Below are 23,432 nucleotides of genomic sequence, written 5' to 3'. Positions count from 1 at the left end.
ATAGTTCTAGTTCACCAAATAATAATAATTTTTTAAACGCAAATAAATTAGCGTTAAAAGGACAAATGTGCAGGAACACTGCAGACACGTGTTTCTGCGTTAGAAGGAATGTCTTTTTCAGTGCATAAAGTATGTGATAATTAATGTAAAGACATCCGACAAAAAAATCTGACTTCGGATGTCTTTAAATCCATGAGCTCGCGCTTTAAGCATTGCAAAAGGCGTTCCTTGTAATGCCAAAACGCGTGTCTGCATCAGTGTTTCTGCACATGTGTGCTTTTAACGTTTTATTTTTTAAGCAACGGTATTTTTATATGTTTTATAAATAATTTTTGTTTGTAGCAAAAATCCATTTAATAATAAAAAAAATTTATATTGCCTATGCTTACTTTTTTTGCCCCATTTTAAGTTTGACTTGTAAATTTGTATTGTAAATGATTGCAATGCTTGCCATTTTTTATAAATTGTGAAATTTTTCTTGAACAATATTTAATTTTTTACAACTACTCGGTATTGGCCGAGTACCGAAGTAGTTACCGAGTACTCAGTACGTCTCTACTGTAATAGGTATCGTAACACTTGCACATAATTGAAACAATCTCTACATACCGTATTACCCCGCACCGGAAAAAAGCGAGGTTTGACCAGCATGCCGGGAAATTCGAATTTTCCAGCATGCCGTATAATTCGAGGTTTATTTTGCAACTAAGCAATAGTAAATTTCCCCATTCAGTTCCAATCCTAAAGCAAACCACTGTAGGGAAAAAAATAAATAAATTTCAAAAGTAACCTTCTTTCAAAAAAAAAAAAAAAAAAATATATATATATATATATATATTGAATATAATATGTGCTTGTTATTCATGGCATGTCATTATTAATGGATTTAATTATATGCCAAAAAGCAATCAATTCAGAAGTAATCATTGTTACTGCGGTTCGGTTCGTTCATATTTTTTTAAAATAAATTATTTTATGTTCCTTTTAGAGAGGAAGTTTAATTTTTATTTATTGAATAGCTATGGTAAATTCTTTAGCACTGGTTTAGAGGCAGTACTTATTGCTTAATTGTTTGCTTACTTAGTTTTAGTTTAATTTTTAAAACATTATTCGTAATTAAAAAATATTTTTCTATTTAAAATGACAAATGAAATTATTAATAAATATTTTTACAAAATGAAAATGTTTATTAATACTAATAAGATATGTATAGAACTTATATTCATTTTTAAGCTGAACATATTTTTTATAGTATTTTTTTTTTCCTCACCTCGATTTTTCAAGGAAACGCACAAAACTCGAGAAGTACCCGGTCGATCTAGCTGAAATGTTCCCGGTATCTTTCTTTCAGGACCGGAAAGGTTTGCAGACCGATTCGGAAAAAAAATCGGCGAGTAGTTCTTTTTTTATTCCAATTTAAGCCCAACTTTCACATAAATTCCTAAATATGGGGGTGAAAAATTACCAGCACATATTAATATTACATATCGTTGGAAAGGGTGGAATTTTTCACGTTCTACGCAATTTGTTTCAATGCTCTAACTTAATTACGGCGGGAGTTATTTGCATTTTTAGCTCGAATTATTTTATGCTTAGCTGAAATTTAGGCACTACTTTCTTCATTAAATCTATCAATAAAAAATGAAGGAGCTGTCCCAGTTTTCTTTTTGACACAATTGGAAAAAGCGACATTTTTTACTCCAGATCCATCTCCACCTATGGTCGAAAATCTAAGCTTCTATCTGAAAAGGAGAAAAAGTTACAAGCCTTTTTAAATCAAGTTCAAAAAATCTCATTTCCATTCAAATTGTTATCCATTTTCTTTCGCCTTTCAATTCCCTAAACTTATTTTAATTTGTGTTTCCATGGTTACGTTTTTTAAATCCATCTTTCTCCATTCAATTTTTCAGACGTATTTTAACATCTGTCATTGTTTGGAAGGGAAGTTTTACATGATGTTTGTTTATTTATTTATTTAAGCCTGACTGTTGAATATACGTCATTTGACACAATTTTTATTTTCAAAGTGGACCGGGCAAAGCCAGGCAATGCAGATAGTTAAGTATAAAGAAGAGGTTCAAAGCTCAAGGGTCAACTTACAGGATGGATAAAATTTTTTGACCAAAACTTAACAAAAAGGCTGAAAAACCTGAGATTTTCCCAGTTTAATTCCAAGCACTTCAAATAATGAATAAAGAAATTAATACTGACACAATTATGATGCAATTTTGTACTGTGTACAATGTGAAATCAAAAACTTACATCAAATACAAAAGACGCCAAATATTGGATTTGTGAATTTTCTGCTTTGTTAATAGCATGGAATCCAAAGTTCATTAAAATAAAAAGGCTTTAAAAAGCAAAACTTTATTGATATTAGTTGGTAAAAGCAGCACTTAACCAAAATTGTAATTGCAAAAATAAAAATGAACCCTTTAAAAAAGTTGCATTCGCAAAAACAAAATCTTTTTGTACACAAGTATAAAAACTGAACATTTCTACTAGTAAAAATAGTGCCTTTCAGTATTTTTTTTCTTTTTAAAATGGTTGCTACTAAATAATAATAATAATGCGGTTAAAAAATTTTTTGTTTGTGAACCTTTCATGTTTTCAACTGTTTTCTTTTTCCTTTCAACACTGCTGAATTTATGTGCAAGTATTTTTTTAGTATTTTGATTTGCTATACTACTTGTTATTGTAATTTAAGTTTAATAAACTATCAGAAAACTGCATTTTTTTTAGCAATCCAGAAAATAGGAAAATTCAGACATGGGGGATAGTTATAGGCTCAGAACATTCCAGATAATTGTTTTTTTTTTTGTCGTAACTACCCTTCCTATTCAATCTTCATTACCAAATAATACAGAGTATATGATGTCACTTGCAAACAAGTTATCATCGTTGATTGCATGCTTTATAATTTAAATCACAATTTTTGTGAATGTGATAGTGGGTTACTATTATCAATTGTTGTTTTTAAAAATTATTATATACTGTTAGGAAACGGATAAACAAATACCTTGTTTATACGAATAAAAGCTCCTGGAACCGAATATTTTCCCATAGACGGAATGTTAAAGATTAACGCTTAATCGAAGTTTCCCTGGATAATCAAATAATACTGGTGAGCTTTCGCGAATATTTTTGCAGCGAATTTTTTTGAATAAATTAAGTACAAAAAATTACTGACATAAAAATATAAAGTAATATTTTTCTCCGACAACGGGCAAGAAAAATAACATTCATATTCAATCAAACCATTTCCTATGTTCCACCAAATTTCTTTTTTCTTTCCCATTATATATATATATATATATATATATATATATATATACATATATATATAAGCATTTGATAGCTAAATTAAATAACACAAAGAAATATATACACATTTTAAGCGAATAAACTATTATGAACTTTTTCAAAAAAGAATACTAAAAAAAGGTACGAAAACAGATTTCGTTACTCAAGTTGTAAGTTACTTTTTATAATTTTCCTTTGTACTTGTAATATACATACTAATTGCTAAATTATTTTGTTCCTTAACTTACTTCAAAAACCTTTTGCCAATATAACTTAAATTATTTCCTTTATATATCTATTGATTCATTATTATTACGTTTTAAGACAAATATTGTCAATTTAGAAAGGCAAAGAAAATTTCTCCACTTAATCGAATAAAATTTCTTGGAACCGAAGATATTCGAATAAGCGCGACCGACAGTACTTAAAACTTTGAAACTTGTTTTTTTTTTATAGTTATGTCACTTATATTTCCTATCAAGCTCAAGTATTTTCACATGATCAACCGATGGAAAATTCGCAGTATTTATGGACAGCAAAACTGAAATATTATTTTTAAGATCTAATTTCTTTCATGGTATTCCATAAATACGTCTTTTATTTTTTTCACCTTAAAATTTGAGTCCTTTAGTTTATGTAAGAATTTTAAAAGATAAAAAGGAAGGAGTCCCAGAATTTGAAGAACTCCAAAATCTGGATAAATAACAATTTTGGCAGCTCTCTCTTACTCTCCTGTACTGAAAGTTCTAATGTTGTGTTTTGCATTCTATTACTATATGTTCAAATTTTTCAATTCTAAATTATTTGATTTTTCACAAAAAGAAACCTAAAAAATCCTGGAAAACTCCAATAGTGTACCTACAGTTTCGGCCACCTGGGATGGTTCCTCTATTTGCCATCTTTTCTCTGAGCCATAATTAACTCCACAAAAAATTATTTAACTAATAACTAAAAACTTTATATAAGGTAAGGGAGCAAAAAAACACACACACACACACATTTTAATCCGTATACTTCCTACAAAAACAGGGAGGGTCAGGGAGGGGACCATTTTGCTACCCTCTCTAGTCTGGCACTGGTGGACAACCCATTTCGTTTATCTATGGTAACTTCCTCATTGAAAATACTTTCATCCCTTGAGTTCTCACTGACTCCCCTTCAGTCTGTAACTTAAAGTAAAGGCAGAGAAATAAGGAATTATGCTCTCATATATTCATCAGAACACAACACGAATTTTGTATACAGTAGGTGCTGTTTAATGTGATCATGGTTAATGCTATCATTCGTTTAATGTTATTCAGAATCAAAAAGTCCCAGAACATTTGTATATTAACCCGAGTTAAAAAAATTGGATATTGTAATCAGTGCCTTCGTTTATTGTTATCACTTTTTCATAAATTTTTGATTTTTTCCCCTTTTTATTCCTCGATCAAAAGAAATACAAAGGCAAAACCTGACAGTAGCTTCCAGAAAAACAAGTTTCCTTCTTATCGGTAAAGCAGATTTTCTTTTTTCCTGCTCAGTTACACTAAAAACTTCACTTTTAAACGATCAAACATTTGAGCCATAGAGAAAAAGCGCAATAACTGTCAAGAAAAAATTGAAATTTTAAATTGCATTGACAATTTGACCATGATGAACCAAAGATGCTGTAGAATAAGTAAACATTTCTCAGCCATTTCTTAGTAAGTTAAAAAATTGGTGATGAGATTGAAAACAAAAAGAAAATTTAAACAACAAGAGAAACCATAATGGAGAAAATGGTGAAGTTGAATCTGCTTTGAAATTATGATTTCCGAATCTCAGGGAAAAGGATGCGTGGTTAAAGAGTTGGTTAATGCGGCAAAAATCAGATTTTATACTCTTAAAAGGGAAAAAAAAGAAGTCTGTAGCATCAGACTGACGGTTAAGTCGATGGAATAAAAAGAGCTATTAGATTCTGCTTATTTAGTAATTTATATCTGCATTTAGTTGAGTTATTGTAATTTTCATTTGCAGTAGTAAAAATAAATGCTTCTTGATTGAAAAAAAAAAGATTTTGTGTGTCCTGGATTCTTTTCAGTTATTGTTATCAAACTGTGTTTGTCCCAAAGTGATCACATTAAGCGGCACCTACTGTAGTAGTGTTTTTCTTCTCGTAATCATACCAAAGCCTTACATTTTGAAAGTCCCCCCCACCCTTAATTCAATAGATTTTAAGTATGATTCTCTTATTTGGATTTTTTCCAAATCAAAGGTGTTAAATTGCCACCATAAAAGTGTGCCACCTGGGGCAGACCGCTCCTCCTTAGCTACACCACTGGACAACCCCCAAATCCATTGTGCACAAAAACAAATTTCACCACTGTAAGAAAAATAAAGGCAAACATTGCATTGCATTGTACCCTGAAGCCCCCTATGTTTGCAGTTTACTAGTTTTAGATGCCCGAGATAACTCGGGCAAGTGGGGCTACAGGACAGTTTGACCCCGACCCCATAAGAAAAGACGACCATTTTGCCGAGAGTCCAAAAGCGAGAACGTTGTTGCTACGTATCATTAGCACAGTCAGAAATGCCATCTTAGTGTTTTTTATTTTTTAACATTTCCCTACATGTGATTTAAGTCCCTACTTGTGAATGAACTAGTGAGATGACTGCCGACAATGACAAAAACAAACTTGTTATCCGTTCCATCTAGGAGTCCACTCTGTTCCACGTGACCCACCCAGATCCTATCGCCGCTTTTATGCCAGGTGTGATAACAAAGTTATTTGCTACAGTATTTGCTTGCTTTCGAGCCAGAGGAATCTTATACAGTGAAATTTCGTTACAACGAATACCAATACAACAAAATTTCCGTTTCAACAAAATACATTTTCAGTCCCAATTCAACTGGCATTACTTTATTTGAATTCCATAACAACAAAATTCTTGTTACAACGAACAGAATTTTCGGTCCCTTGAAGTTTGTTGTAACGGGATTTCACTGTATGTTAAATAATGAATAAGGTAAACATTAGAAACCATTTAACTTCAAGTTATGAGTGCTATGCATAATTTTATGAAAACAATATGTATTACAACAAAAGCAGCTTAAATTTGATATAATCAAGAAATCTAATTGGTTGTATCAAGTGCATAAAGTAAAAATATTTTAAATATAAATAAGTTTCCACAACGATGTTACCAGATATACCTAATAAATTACGAGTACGACAATATTCTTTATATTAAATAAAAATAAGCAATAATTTACAGGGGTCGATCCAGCGCCAAATTGGGGCCGCTTTGCGGCCCCTTCACAAAATTCCGCGTCGCAGAAGCGGCCCCATTCACAAAATTCCCCATCGCAAAAGCGGCCCCATTCACGAAATTCCGCGTCGTAAAAGCAGCCCCTTCACAAAAATTATAAAAAGGCAGCCTTTTCACAATATTTTTTAACCGCAAATGTGTACGCATCTATGCGGGAGCCTCTTCCACCTTCCCCCATCTTATCTTTTTGCTTGCTGCGTGAGGTGTTTTTGCTTGAGAGCGTCAGAGGGGGGACGGGAGAGGGACACTTGTGATTGGTAGCTTGTTTTCAGGAAAATCCTAAATTTTACTTTGATTACGCAATATATATTTAGTATTAATTTGTGTTGAGTTTCAAAATCCAATTCTAAAATAACTTTACTTCAAATAAAATTATTTTACATGCTGTTTTTATATTTTTATTTGTTTTGAAGATCTTGATTTCCTTACATCGGACATGGTAAACGAATTTTTCGCATTTTTGATGTTTACTGTACCTTGTTAAGAGGCAAACAAATAAAATTTCTTATATATTTATTAACATCATTAAATTGCAAAAGTTTTAAACGAAATACCTACTCTGTAAGAACGTCAAAAGTCAAAAAATTAAACGCTGAATGCTGGTGCAGTATTATTTTGGGTTTTAATTACTTTTAAGTTTTTCAAACACATACATGGAATCTATAATGAGTATTTCTCTTCTGTGTTAAGAAATATGTGATATCTTTGAGTCTGTTCATATTGTATTTATTAGGAGTTATTACGTTCAGCAGCATGTGCAATTTTCATTGCTCTTAAAGTATTTGAGAGGGGCAAACAGGAAATCTGTTGTGAGACTTTCACCTTAAGAAAGTGTGCCTTGCATATGTATATTTGTAAAAAGCAATAAATGTAATGTATGTGTCAAATTACGAATAAAATGTTAAGGGTCTTATTTCTCCCCTCCCCCAGCGCATTTTCTCTTGACAGCTTTCAGGTATTCTTCAAGAACTTGCAATCACCCCTGAAACCTGTCTAGGGCTTTTCTATAACGATACGACAGCTAAAAATGCTTTAATGTAATCTTTTCCAAGAAAAAAATCACGAGAAGGTCTTTTTTTACAAAAATAAAGAAAATTCACAAAAATATTTTGCTTTTTCACAAAAAAAAAAATGAAATTTCACAAAAATATTTTGCCTTTTCACAAAATGGGGACCCAAAAAATAAAACCTGGATCGACCCCTGATTTATAAATGAACAAACAATTTTATTGTGAAGAAGAGAAAATTTGAACAAAATTAAAGGGTAAATAATAAATTTCAATAGATATAAAAAGGTTAATTTTTAAAATAAGACATTAAAAATGTGCTTTGATAAGAAGTGTTTGACTTCAAGTATTACATTGGAGAATTTTAATTTATTACTTTATAATTAACAAAAATATAGAAAATCGGGGGGAAAAACAACTCACAAGAAATAACAAAACAATACACAACATATCAACAAAGAGTCAAGAATTTTTCAATAGTTAAATTTTTATTTCTCAACTAATTTTTCTTTTCTTCTTAAAGATTTTTCTTATCAGCTTTATTTTACCAGGAAAAAAAAAAAACTTATGATCAAACAATTTCTATACTCTCATTGTTTTGCATTAACTTTCCCAGTTGTGCAGTTAAGTACACATTCTCTTTGAAAACCCCACTGTACATTACTACGCAGAAAAATTAAGAAAGTGTTTAAAATACAAAGTAAATAATTATTGAGAAAATAGATAGCAATTTCAGTTACTAATGCATAAATAAATTTATAGCAAAGAATTTATTAAGTTTGAATGATTGTAAAATAGTGTTTCCCCCATATCAAAAAAGGGGCAGGGCGCTTTCAGATAAAAAGGCTCTTGATTGCAATTAAGAAGTTTTTTTCTTTTTTAATTTTTTGATAGTAAATATATTTTAGATAATGAAAAACATTTTCATGTTTAGTTTTAAAAGATATATGCTAAAACCATTCAGATTTAGATTTGAATCAGATTCGAGTAACTATGTGAGACCCCAAAGCAGAATACAACTAAATTTGCTATGTACGTCACAGAACAGATGCCTGAGCTGCAGCATAATTTTTTTCAAATTTGAGAGAATAACTCAGACAAATTTTCTGTAGAAAATCTAGATTTCTGTGAAGTTTCTACAGAAAACCTGCAGTAACTGCAGATTTTCTGCATATGTCTTCCAACTCAAAATAGAACTTTGCACAAATTCTGCAAACTTCTTTAAATTAGAAGAAAATCTAAAATTCTTGGAAATTATGATAATTTGGCGGAGAGCTCGAAAAATGTTAAATTCGTTCAGTCATCTGCAGGAACTTTAGATTTACCTTGAACTTTTGCAGAAATTCGGCAGTTTCTGCAGAAATTTCATATTCTAGATTAGAAAAGATTCTGATATTTCAAAGTTTTAAAAACTGAAAACAGAAAAAAAACCCTTCTGTATGAAACTATTTTAATTTAAGCTCCCGATTTGTGGAAAATGTGATGTAGGTTGCTTGTGGGTACAATGCTTGAAATACTTGCAAAACAATTTTGGTCGAATGATTTTACGTTGCAGAACATCGTAGAGTATTCTGCTTTGGAGATGTGAAATAAAGGAGTTAGAATTCAAGGCAAAACTTGAGTGAATCTTCGCCATTTTAAAAAAGAAAAAAAAAGTTTGCTTTTGTGATGTAGTTTTGTTTTTTAACTTCAAGGGGCAAGAAGAGCACATGAAACGTTAACATGAAATGGGCAGGAACCTTCTAAACACGGTCTAGGAAGATTGGGGAACATTGGATGCCAGGAATATTGGGCACCAAGCACATTGTTCCCAATGTTCCTGGCACCCAATATGCTCAGTGCTCAATGTTCCTGGCACCCAATATGCTCAGTGCCCAATGTTCCTGGCACCAAATATGCTCAGTGCACTATGTTCCCGGCGCCCACTCTTTTCATTTAGTCCTAGACAGGCCCTAGGGGAAACACTTTAAAATATCGAAAACCACTTTAAATAAATTTAAATACTCAGAATATAATTTTTCAGGTTGAACAATTTTACTTTCATAGTAATAGCTGACAAAATACGCAAAGAAAATCAGAATATTTCCTCACAATATCATAGCTCTTCGCCACCGTGTATATTCAAATCATGCTTATCAAGTGCAACTTTGGTCTTGAAAGCCTTATTACAACTGTCACATTCATAAGGTTTCCTGTCTGAATGAGTTAAGTAATGCTGATCCAGACCAACCTTCAGTTTAAACCTTTTCCCGCATTCCTCACATCCAAATGGCCTCACTGATGAATGCGTAGCATAATGCTTGTGCAGATTAGTTTTCAGAGTGAAGGCTTTAAAGCAAACGCCACAAACATGAGGTCGTTCATCAATGTGAATTAGTCTGTGCTTTTCAAGGTACCCCTTAGATGTAAATCCTTTATCACAGAGGTCACATATATACATGGGTTTGTTATTAGTATGAGTTAAATAATGCTTTTGAAGATTAGTTTTCAGAGTAAAAGCCTTTAGGCATATGTTACAGGTATGCGGTTTTTGGCCTGTGTGAATCAGGTTATGTTTTTTGAGATACGCTTTAGATGTGAAATCCTTCCCGCAGATTTCACATTCATAGCGCTTAGCTTTCTGAGGATTGTGGATAAGATAGTGCTTTTGGAGATTAGATTTGTGACTGAAGCCTCTGTCGCAAACATCGCATGAGTAAGGTTTTTCTCCTTCATGTAGTAATTGATGTTTCAAAAGGTACGCTTTACTAGTAAATCGCCTCTGACATAAGTTGCATACGAATGGCTTCGAAGCGTTTTCATCATCAGGTTGAGAAGATGCATCAGGGGTTACGATTTCAGGATCCTGTTCTAGTTTTAATCCATGGCTCAGAAGATGATCTGCAAGATCAGAACTCTTAGTAAAGGCTTTTCGACATAGGTGACACAGATGGGGTATGACGGTGAGACTTGTAATACCGTTTTCAATTTTTAAAACATTAGAAACCAGCATTTTGAAAAAAATAGAAACACTGCTTTGAGAGAAAACGAATATATACCACAGAAATTATTATTCGCTTCAATAAAATAAATTCTACAAAAATCTGAACGCATTTCACTTATGTCAACAAGAGCAAGTAATTTTTCCAATGGTCGCAGTTAACTAACCGTTTTAGAACGTGAAAGAACAGTGAAAAATATGGAGGACTGATACTACAGCATTCAAAGAAATGCGTCAATACAATGGAGAAGGAAAGTAACTATAGGTGACGCTGTAAATCGGATAAAAGCGAAACCCTCTTGTCTGCTACTAGGGTCCCTACGGACTCTATCCACTACTATGTTCTCTCTTACGATATTAAACCAGGTATGAATCATTTCTTTTCTAACTATTTTTAGCAATATTCTTGCCTTGTTTTCATACTTTGTGAAGATGTGGTTATTTTTTATGTATTAATTATTGATTTTCTCTCCATATTTTGATTTCTAGTATTGGTATTTGTTGCATGTCCACTCTTTTGCCCTTTACTGTTTACAATCATTTGATATATTTTTTTATTTCTGATTTTAACTTTGATCTATTGCTCCCTATCTTCCTTTTGTTACTATTGAGTTTTTATTTCTAAACAGAAAGATTGCATATCATTATTTGCACTGATTAATCTCTTTGTTTTCGTGCCGGTAAATACCAAGTTTCCTTTAAAAAGGTAACATACTTGCATCATAGCAGATCGTATCAATTTAGCAATATATTTTACTCAGGGTCAGTTTTCCGAGTGGTTTATGTTACAAAATATTTTCGTATCTCACATCATTGTCACCCTTAGATGAGCAAGATGATCGCGGAGTAGCATGAGCAGAGGCGGCAATTGGAACTTAAAAGTGGGAGCAGGGGGGGGCCCAGACAGCACACAGATCTTCTAATATTCGTTGTTATATCGTTGAACTGGTGCAAAACTCATGACATATCACAAACGGATATCGACGCAATGTAGATTTCCTCACGTAGTTGGGCTTTTCCAAATATGGTTGACAAAAGTACGAAATTGGCACAGGTTTCAAAATAAATCCAAAATATGTTTGAAAGTTTACATTTACTGTATATAACGTATCTCTAATTTTTGTAATAATTTTGACGAGTTTTTATATGTCTGAAAACTGTTTAATCTGCTCATGCGCAACAATTTCAGTTTATAAAAATGGCTATTTACTGACTGTAGTATGTTTCCACGTTGTCAGTTGTCGGCTTGTGTATTGTTGCGAGTGTGAGTGTGTAAATGAATTAGCGATTTCTTGTATTAACGTGAAGTAAGTAATTGCCTGCTTTTTAAGTTTTTTTAAAATTATGTTTTCTAAATTCAAGAAACAATGTTTTGATCGTCAAGAGCGACGTAGAGATAGCTTTGAATTAAAAATTCTCATATTATTATTATTATTATTATTTTGTTTGTTTGTTCAGATTATTGCTGGAATAAAATTTGTGAATTGTGCATACAAAAGAAATGGTTTATTGTCTACTTAAATATGAACACAAAATAGGTTATCAATGATTCATAGATTACTGACATGTTTCTTGGAAGTCTTAAATCTTTAAAATTACTTTTTTTTAACGCTAAAAATAGTTAACATCAGCCATTTTTTCTTAAATTATTTAAATAAAATATACATATTTATTTATATTTGAAATTAATTTAAAAATTATTTCATTTTTCTTGTCTTTCTTAATTATTTTATTGAGTTATATTCCAAATTTGAATTTTTATTTAAACGATTTTTTAAAAAATCTTAAGTATATTACTGTTTTAAAAAGTTTGAGGGTAAAAAAGTTTTTAAGACTTTCAAAAAGTGTGCAAACAGTCTATATTTTATTGGTAATTAATTTTCCAAGATGCAATTTATGTAGATATTTCGTGACACAAACACATGAGAAAATCGTTGATAAATCCTCTGAAACAGGTTGTTAATTCATCTAATATTAGTAGATAAATCCATTTAACCTCTAAAATCCGTTGAAAACTCCTCCAGAGTACAATATAACCAAATTAGAAATATCGTTGATATTTTGTAAGCATCCAAAAAACGTTGATAATTGCTCCCAAGAATGTTGAAAGTCATATCATATCTACAGCGATTTCACGTAAAATCGCTGTGCTGGGCGGACATTTTGCTGTTTTATCAACCAGATCGCTACGAATTTAAGAGGACTTCGGTACATGTGATCACGTTGATGTTACATTACTTCTACGATTTTGGGACGATTTGTGCTGCTTGGGGGGGGGGGGGGGGGAGGGGGAGGCAACTAAAAACTATGGGACTTTTAGCGGCTGCAAAAAATGAAAAAGAAAAGAGTACAATATTTTGTTAGGGTTGTTTTTGAGAATATTGAAGCAATAGATGCAATTAGGTACTTAACTCACGCTTTTCTTAAGATTTTAATGGTTGTTTTTTACACAATAACTAAACATGAAGAAACACTTAACATGATTTCGACTTACACTGGTGTGCAAAAATTAAGGACGAGACGGTTTTTTCAATATAACTTTGTACTAAAGCTTTCCAAATCAACAAATTTAATACCGTAAGATCCCCAATACGTAAGGACATGTGTAATGTAAGCAACACTTACTAAAAGAGAAATCAGAGGGATGAAAAGAAGCTTTATCGAAAAAGTAGCATGGAGCGCATTGCGGCTGAAGGCCGAAACATCCCTCTGTGATGGGTGTCTAGCAAGAAACATCTGGTCTTTAGTAGGGGATATGTTCTCCCCCGACTGCTAGGCAGGTTTCACAGCGTCTGCCCATGCTGAGAATGAGGGTGTCAATGAGTTGTTGAGGCATTGCTGCTCATTCGTCTTGCAACGCCAGTCAAAGCTCCCGAATCGTTACTGGTGGTAAGGTACGAGCTGCCAAGCATCTGCCTAGAAAATCCCATACATGATCGATGGGATTGAGATCCGGAGATCGTGCCGGCCAATCCATACGTTCAATATCCTCACTCTCTAAGAGCTGTTCGGCAGCTACTGTGCGATGACATGGTGCATTGTCGTCCATGAAAAGGAACTGCGGACCCATAGCGCCTCTAAAAAGACGCACATATGGAAGAAGAATCTCGTTACAATAACGGGTCCCGTTGACTGAACCTGCGTCGAAGATGTGAAGGTCTGTACGACTACCAGGCATAATGCCTCCCCAAACGAGAACACCGCGACCTCCATACCTGTCCCTTTCAATGATGTTCAAGGGATGATTGCGGCTTCCCCGCTCTCTCCAGATGAGTATGCGATGAGAATCGCTACTCAGACTGAATCTGCTCTCATCTGTAAAGAGTACTCGTCCCCATTCATTGTCTCTCCAATTCCGATGTTCCCGGCACCACAGAGAACGCCTTCTCCGATGGGCAGGCGTTAGAGGTACACACCGTATAGGGTGTCGTGCAAACAGACCACCACCGTGCAGTCTTCTGGCCACGGTAAAACGCGATATCGGTCGTCTAGTCGCCTGTGTCGTGTGTCTAGCGATTTCTCCCGCTGTCTGCCGTCTGTTTCTTCTGGCCTGTAAGACAATATACCGGTCATCTGCGGGTGTGGTTCCTCGTGGATGACCACTACTGAACCCCCGGATAGCTGTTCCTGTAGTTTGAAATTGTCTCCAAAGTCGTGAAACGATGCTGTGAGCAATTCCGAACTCTGCAGCCACACTTGTCACACTGCGGTCTTCTTCCAACTTCCCAATGATTCGACCTCGGGTAAAAGCATCCAGATGTCGTCTAACAGATTGATTATTCGCTATTTCTCGCTGAGGCAGCAACTCGGTGTGATTTTAACTGCTATACGGCGTGCAATCTCTTTGCCAGAAATACTGATCTTACACCGAGAACATGCTTTATACTACTCAGACACTCCCCCATTACGTCTGCCTGCATATCTGCGCATGTGCTATACCGTACATCACCATACTTAATCTCCTGATTGGTCTTTTTGTCCGCTCTGCCTCTTCGTTCAGCTGATATGCTAATTTTTCGACTTCGTCCTTAATTTTTGCACACCAGTGTACATTATTTACCTTGAAGTATTTTGGGGTGTCACAAACATAGGCGATTGCCCGTTCTTCACTATGTTTAACTTATAATCTGGTATATTTTCAGAAACGAATGTTCAACAGTTAACATTTTCTTCTTAAATCTGAAAAGGCGTTATAAGAAAATTTGTCTTACCACATTTCCTACACTGTAAAAACGATTCAGAAACGTTCCTGAAAAATAATGGGCAGCTATTGTGCCCAATTTCTGCCAGCAACATATCTTGGTAAAGTAGGAATGTTTTCCGCTAAAATTCAGTACAGTTCTGAAATTATCCTGGAAGCCTTCCGAAAAATTCAGAAATATTTCCGTTTAAAGCTAGTCGGGTCTGTAAAACTTTAGAGTAAATTTTGGTAGGTATAATATAACAGCTTGGCACCTTCATGATTTGTCAAGAAAGTTCCAAAATCAGTACTGGAAACATGGTCACAGTTAAGACAAAATTCCAAGAAAGTATCAAGAATTTCCTGCAATTCTTGCAAAGCTACGCAGGTCATCATGGGCTTATTCGCCCCCGGTCTTTGGGGGCTTAATAGGATACACCTTATAAATACGCTCAGTTAATCTTTAAACTGGGAGCTAAAAATATTTTTCAAATGTGAAAAGTCCGCATTTGTGCAACTTGTAGCAATTCAGGAAACTTTTTAACTTAAGATACTTGATTTTTCCAGGAAGTGGATAAAAACCATTGAAATCCCGAAAAGTTACTCGGAAATAAGCAGTAAAGTTTCGGATTTTTTTTTTTTTTTTCCCCAGTGTACTCCGATCATCCTACTTATCCTAATGTTACAATGTGAGACATGAAAATATTTTTCAACTTAAAACCTCTCGGGAAAAGAAAAGGAAACTGACACTGAGCAGTATACTAGTGTCAGCATCACTAAACTACAAAGATATGTTATACAGTAGAGAACCAATTATAAGGGAAATTCGGGACCATAGCTATCCCGGATATCTGAATTTCCCGGTTTTCTGGATCGCTAAAAAGAGCTTTTGCCCGATTGTTTATGATACTTAAATTACTATAATTAATAGTAATACGTATTAAAATAGGAAGAAAACAGTTCAGGAATGCTTATCAATATCGAAGTATTAAAAACTACTAGTGAGAGAATAATTTAAACACCAAAAACCTTAAGTTATGTAATAAGACCTGAGACCCTTTTCGAAAAGGAAAAAAAAAAAACACCAATTTTCGATGTTTTAAAATAAAAGAGAATGAAGGGAAGGGCAAGAAACAAGTTTTTGAACGTAAATGTGCGATTCTTTTACTATAGTGTATGAGAGAATTTGTTTTCATGGACGCGTTTTTTTTCTTTCACTTTTTTGTAAAGGTTTGGCGTAAGTGATTATTGATAACTATTGCTTATGCATTAAGTTAATACCAATTGAAATTTAATTTATAAGTTCCTACAGCCTTATTTACAGTCTTGCGTTTAACGATTTCTAGATTCCACCATCAACTATCCGGAAAATTCAAGAATCGTGGTGTTTCATGCGCTTTTACGACGTTACTTCCGCTCTAAAAGGTTTTAATTAAAGGCTGTTCAATAAAATATTGCATTATAATGTGACAATATTCATTTCTTTACTTTTCGGTTGGAACAAAACACAAAAATTTCAAACTTACGTGTGTACTTTTTAGTTCAAAAAAATATTCCGGAAATTTTTTCCCTGCGTTAAAGACAATCCTTTGAAGTTCATTTTTGTAAAAGTTTTCCCGAGTTAAAGATGAGTAATATGGTATTTATTAAGAAACCGCTCATTTTCTTTTAGGTATTTCAGAAAAAAATGCTTAGTTTTTTCAAAAATTGCCAAAAATGCGTATTTTTAAAATATGGTTGGAAAATCGGCAAAAGTTTGCCGGTTTTCTGGTTTCCCGGGTTTTTGGTTCCCGGATAAAAGGTTTTTTCACTGTAATACAAGTATGTTCTAGCTAACTTATTTTAAAAAAAGAAAAAAAGAAAAAAACTTGGTAACAAGAAGATTAATCAGTACAAAGTAAGCATTTAAAAATAATTACGTAAAAATGTTTTGATTGAAAAAAAAAGTTAAAAATAAATAAATAAAATGTAACTAAACAAACCATGTGGGCTTTGAATAAATAAATAAAATCATTCTATATTAAATCAACAAATGGGCCGTGCAGTACCATTTTTGATTTTGATGAGATTTGACGAGTAATATGTACTAATATTCTGTACTCCCAAACTGTTATATTTTTTTCTTGAAAAATTTTTATTCCTGAGATATAGCTATTTTTTTGCTCAGCGAATGAGTAAAATTTGGCATTTTGATCCTTTTTCAAAAAGCTCTAAGTAAATTAATTTAAATCAGTAAGAAGATCAAATGCTTCTTATTTTAAAGGAGAAAGAAAGAACTTTTATTTGTGCAAAAAAAAGAAAAGATTTTCGTTAAGCCTAATTGCACCTGTATTATTGTAAAAAACATCATTAGTCCCTTGAGATAAAAAATTATTAGATCCAAATCAATCTTCCAAAGATATTTCGGGGGTAACTCGTTTTAATTTTCTAAAAATTTATTTTTCTCAATTATACCTTTGTACGCTTTTTTTTTGGATAGTTGTAGGGTTTTCTGTTGAAATGAAACAAGTTTTTGATAGCCACAATTTACTCTTATTTTACATGAATCTTTTTACTAAATGAGGTAATTCTCGATTTTGTTGTCGAAAAATTGCAATAATGATAAAAAATAATGATAACAATTATGTCTAAGCAGTAATTGAATATATGAAAAAAATTATTATGATCAATATCAGCTTGAAGTTAAGTAAATAAAACATTACCGTTTATTTTTATCTGTTAAAAGTCGTGAAAGCAAAAAATAATTTCGCTTTAATTAATTCTCAAAATATGTCACGAAATTTACAATTAATTAAAAAAAAGCATTTACGCAATTAATTCTACAACATTCTTAATCCATCAATTATTGACAGAAATAGAAAAATTTCAACTCGTAATAAATAAAAGATCGCAATAACATTAATAGTCGACGAATTCGGCTTCAATATGATTACTGCTCTTCCAGATTGACTAAGTTACCAATAAGAATGAACCTGAACTCTGGATTCCATGGCTCTGCAAGAATCGCAAGCAAGTGAGATGCTTGGTACTTACTTTCAATTCTGTCTTAGCATTGGCAATAATGCTTTCTTTCTAAATCAGGAAGGTGACAGGCAATTATTCTAAACCAACTTACGTTTTCTTTGAAGGTTCAAGAGACATGATCGGCATTAACCAAAGAGAATTCTGAATTTTTCAGAAGGAGTCCTGGGTAATTTCAGGAGGGAGATTGAAGTTTAGCGGAAAAGTTCTTGGTTTTTGCAAGGCATGTTACTGGCATAAACTGGGTGCATTAGCTGCTCATTATTTCCCGCAAACGTTTCTGAATTAATTTTACAGTGCACAATAGATGATTAAAATGCAAAAGAAAAATTTGCTGTTGCTATCCTTTACCTGCCCACGGTCAAACCTGATTACGGAATATACCGACAGGACCGTGGCCTAGGGCTCCAACGTTTTAGGGGGCCAAGCCAAAAGCAAAAACTGTAATCCTTTGGTTTGAAAACAGGGGATCCCGAAAAACTGTTTGGCCTAGAGCCTCGTAATATGTAGTATTTTTGCTTTTGTCAACCACAGTGAATCTTTGGAATATGAAGAGCGTGACGAAGTTAAAAATAAAATGAAACAGTTTTCTATTGACTGCATAATCAGTTTGGATTCAAACATGTTCTAAAGTGAGTAATTCAGTGTATTCTGAATCCATAAGAATTATTTATAAATCTGTTACACTTTATTGAAAAAGGTCTACATAAATTTAATTGAAGCAAATTTACAAAGGATATAAGTCAGAAATTAATAACCATGATATGATTACAGTAAAGTGATGAAGTGAGTATGTTAAATGCAAAGCTGAAACACGTAAACAATTTCACAAGTCTAAACTACAGAAATGCGGATTTCACGCAAATTACGACGACGGCGAGATAACGGCAATGCAATCAACTGTTACAATTACAATGAACAGTGCACAGACGACGAAGATCTATCTACACGCAATTGAACAGAATGCCCGGTTTTCACATCCAGGGATAACAGATTTACTCGTTTTAGAGCTTATAAGTCTGAGTCTGGATTAGAGAATCAACCGAACTGAAGGCAGATCTTCCCTTTGAACCTGAGAGTGCCATCAAACTGGTAAATAAAATAAATTCATCCCACCAGCGAGTGTCTGTAGATGTGGTGCGGTTCGACTCGTCAATTATAGAAGATCTATCTGGTTAATATTACGTCATAGAGAACTCAACCAATCACAATCCTTTGACTGAAAGTAATATTTAATGATAGTACGAATGATAGGCAATGGGTAAGTAGGAAGACGAGGGCGTATTAATTCAATTATGACTAATGACGTATGCAGAACCAAAAATGACCAATGACGCATGCAGAAAATCGACAAAGATTCCAATGCTGTAGCAATTAGTGTGAAAATAGCATAGGGGAAGGGTTCTGCTTCTTTTCATTTTCCAGATTTTCCAGCAATCTTTTTAAAACCGCGGAATTCCAGGGAAACTTAAGCTGACAAGTAATGTACTACGCAACTGCGGCACTGGTGTCTGCTGTAAACCAGTGCGTGACCACACGTTTCTATGTTATGCGAATCTGCAATTGCTTCCACTGCTAATGCTTGAAGAATCTTCACCTAAAACTTAAAGAAAGAAGAGAAAACATTAGATCATAACTTTACACATACTACACATGCGCAATAAGTCATCGTTATTATTATTATTATTATTATTTTGGATATTAGAAATAATAAGAGAAAACAATAGTGCGCAGGTACTGATTTGTTATTAAATAAGCAATCTCAACAGCTCTGATTCTTCAGGCATAAACATAACAAGGATTTACTATCATTTTCGGGACGCATTAAAAGCAGGGCTGTGGAGTCGGAGCCGGACTGATTTTTGGATAAAGCAGTCGGAGTCCGGAGTCGAAGGTTTAAAACTTCAGGAGTCGGTCATTTTCTACCAAAGTCCGCAACTCTACCATGCTTGCGGAGTCGGAGTCGAAGGCTCTAAAATTCTTGGTGTCGGAACCGGTTATTTTTCTTCCGACTCCGCAGCCCTGATTGAAAGCACAAATGCGACTGCTACATGGATGACTACGTATTGATCTCTCATCGTTGCTTGCAACATATTTATCAAGAAAATCTTTGAAATACCGATTTTTGTGAATATTAATAATACGCACAACTAACCTTTTAAAAATGTTCACACGAAGACAGTTTCAGTACACATAGAGACCGGTTCAATAACTTATCCAACGATTTTTTAGGTTGTAGAAAGCAGTTCAAATTTTAATAAGAGCAACGAAGAATTTTATTATTTTCGAATTGAACGATCCAATTTTAATTGAGTAAATGGAACAAAAGCGTAACATACGTGTACACTCTGTCACAAAAGAAAAAAGAAAAAAAAAAAAAAGCACCCAGAAGAAATTGCGCCACATTCACGAAACTCAGCAGGAATATACGCGAGTAAGAGGTAGGCAAATGATTTAAATTTCGACGCCGATGCGACAAAGGGAAGTACGCTATGCGCAGATGAGCTGTGCAGCTGGGAGAGATTAAAAACATGATTTCTCGTACCATAGGGTAATTCCAACGGATCCGTCCTGGATGCATAGTATTGTTCATACTCTGAGACCAGTGGCGCCGACTCCATGGGGCCTGAGGGGGCCCAAGCCCCCTCAAAAATATTTTTGAGGGGGCAGAGCCCCCCCCAATAAATCAAGAAAATTATTAGTTATATTATGCTTTCTAAACTCATAAATTTAACTTTTATTTTCTTTCTTTGAAGATAGCTTTTCTTGTAAAATACATTCAGTAAGAAGTTAAAACAAATAATTATTGCGGTAGTAAGCAGGTTAACTGAAAACGAGTGGTGTGAATAATGATAGTGTTACGGTGCTGCAAGCACACTTAGAATTTGTCCCAGTGCGCGAACTTACGGGTCAAGTCAGTTGCTGGTGGGCAGCGATGCGACGCGCTCATCTAAGTGTTGCTGATCTGGAAAAAATATACGAGGGTTTGATTTGTATATTAAATGAGAGCCGTGATAGTTTTGAATACTTTTGGGTATTGTGTTTAAAAGAAAAACCTTCACAAAATGAACAAATTCAACATTTTTCGTTTCCTCAGAATCGACATATACCAAAGAAGTATGAAAACAACGAAGCCAGCTCACCGCACACTTTCAAAATCCCAAAGGGGCCGTGCTAGCCCGATCGGTAAAGTGTCGGATTCGGGGCCGGAGGGGCCTGAGTTTGAACCTCAATGGTCGAAGATCCACCGTCGTCATTAAAGGGGACTGGCCGACGTTAAATATGCTCGTGGTCTCAATGTACTCCAAGTGAAACAATACCTCTGGGGGTGCACCAGGTAGCTATTAGCTCCTGGACTAGTTCTAAATTCTCATTAACTGTTCAATCCGGTGATGGTGCTGCCATCTATCGGTATATAAAATAATGGAGGCAAGGCACTTAGTATGCAGTCCTCGACATAAATACAGTTGTAGTCAGTTGTGACTCTGAATAGGAATAGGAAATCCCAAAGCACTACAAGGCAATACGTACATTGATGAGGTTTGCGAAATGGCGCAATCTTGCATTATTGGGCGGTTTACATCAACTGAACTCTCACAGGTTATTGCAGTTGAACAAGAGTGCTTGCTTTTGTTAAACAGAGGTGAAACAAATTTTGAAAAATCAACTGCTTTTCAAAAATGACCTAGACATTGAGAGACTTGCGTTTACATATGAGTATGTTAGCCGATATCACTAATGAAAAAAAAAAAAACTGGTCTTAAAAAACATGTGTAAATTAAATTACCTTTTTACAAAAAATACTGTGCATGTTTGTATTTATTTTTTCCTTTTTTCAAAGCCAAAAAAATGTTTCAGGCTTGTCGAGTTTTCGGGGGTTCTAATGTTTATTATATAACTTTGAAATGCTTTAAAACTCACTATTTTTCATCTCAATTTTAGAAAATTTCCCGTTGCAAGACCCTCCGGTATGTCCCCCCTCCCCCCACACACAAAATATATTTTTTTTAGTCCGCGTCTCTGGGAGTGCCCTTCTATGCAAGTCAAGTGCCCTACCTTTATCAATGCCTAGCTACGGCACTGCACGACTCCCCGTAAAAATGAACAAAAAAATGTCTCTTATTAAGACAAGTGACATGATCTAGTTGAAACAGAAAATTTGTATACCAATTTTTAGATTGTTTTACTTTGAAAACGCCATATCACATTTGTTTGTTTAAATTATACACACCAGAAAATATGTAAATTGGCATTTTCAAGGAACAAAAATCTGACCTTTATTTGGGGGGGGGGGGGAACCTCCGTGTATGTACATAACCCCCTAAGCCCCCGGTGATGTCTAGCCCCCTCAATAATTTTTGCAAGTCGGCGCCCCTGTCTGAGACGGCAGTACGAGCAGGTGTAAAAATTTGCCATGTTGTAGAACTCAGAAAAGCAGGTCGATAGAACAAACTTATTGAAGCATCATTTTTGTCAGAACGATATGGTATAGTCTGACCACCGATTAAGTGGAAAGGCAAACTTCCGGTTTACAGGCGGAAATATACGCCTCTATTAGTTTACAGGGATGCCAGCTTTTGCAAGCGTCTAAATTAAGCATAAATCACATAAAAATGAACGGAACACGTGCATGAATCTTTACTTTTCCCTTTCATTCAATTCAGATAGACTCGTTTAAACTAGACGGACATCATTAAAGAACAAGACTGTGCGATGAAAACAGCACATAAATTAAGTAAATAAATAAATAAAAAACAAACAACAACTGAGTTTAAATTTACAATTTTACGACAATAAAACATCTATTGGTATTTGTTTTTTGCTGCGAAAATACATGTTTCCGATAGTCGATTGACTAGCGGGTATTTAAAAGTTTTTGCCAGTTCCTTTTTTTTGTACAAGAGAGTTTCTCCTTATACCATCAGAAAAGTGTACAATTTTAATTTGGAAGAATTTTTCGGAATACAGTCAAATCTGGGTTTACGCGAGGGATGCGTTTCAAGTCCCATCGCGTAAGTGGAATCTACGCGTTGTGGAACAGGCTTCTACATGCAAAGCACTAATAAACGGAAATTCGAATTTTCGGACTTAGGTCAGTCATTTTTTAAAAATAGAGATATTAGTTTGTTACAAAAAGAGCACATTTTTTACTGCACTTTTAAAAAAGTTGCATTATTCAACTAAAGTGCTGTTACAGTGCACGAAAACAATGGGAGAGAAAGACATAAAATAAAATAGTACGGTTCGTACAGTATGCAGTAATAATAAAGCTCAGCACTACAATAGTATACGACACAGTAGGTACAATACTTATATTTATAGCTTAAAAAATGAAGATAGATTATGCTACACAAACGGATCAATATTCCAATACATTTTTTATATAGAACACTGCCGTGGGCAGGTAAAGTGCAGTAACAGTACATTTTTCATTTTTCTTTCTCTTTTTTGTGCAATCACCATTGCTTATTGTTCTCACTTGACCGTCTTTGATGTTTGGTTCCTTTTTCAACATGGACAAAGGCCTCTGCAGCAGCACCACCGCCCACCGGCCTCTGCAGGCGCACTGTGCCCCAGAATCTGCTTCTTCTGAGCGGTGACGTCCATGTCCTACACACAGGCACGCTTACACACATACACACTCACACAA

General features: G+C 34.2%; 1 protein-coding gene across 1 annotated transcript; it reads right to left on the bottom strand.

The window, feature by feature from the left end:
- Window positions 1–9,633: 9,633 nt before the first annotated feature.
- Window positions 9,634–10,725, bottom strand: LOC129233801 (gastrula zinc finger protein XlCGF7.1-like). Its single transcript, XM_054867776.1, has one exon. The coding sequence runs from the start codon at window positions 10,591–10,593 to the stop codon at window positions 9,697–9,699; it is 897 nt and encodes a 298-aa protein (XP_054723751.1). The 5' UTR covers window positions 10,594–10,725; the 3' UTR covers window positions 9,634–9,696.
- Between the last annotated feature and the right edge of the window lie 12,707 nt (window positions 10,726–23,432).

This window comes from Uloborus diversus, unplaced genomic scaffold (assembly GCF_026930045.1).
Source record: "Uloborus diversus isolate 005 unplaced genomic scaffold, Udiv.v.3.1 scaffold_737, whole genome shotgun sequence".
NCBI classification, from domain to species: domain Eukaryota; kingdom Metazoa; phylum Arthropoda; class Arachnida; order Araneae; family Uloboridae; genus Uloborus; species Uloborus diversus.
The sequence above is the reverse complement of the archived record's forward strand: the minus strand, read 5'-3'. Positions and strand labels throughout refer to the sequence as shown.

Bases quoted from the DNA above. Each gene is read 5' to 3' on its own strand.
- LOC129233801 (XM_054867776.1), bottom strand. From the start codon at position 10,593: ATGCTGGTTTCTAATGTTTTAAAAATTGAAAACGGTATTACAAGTCTC.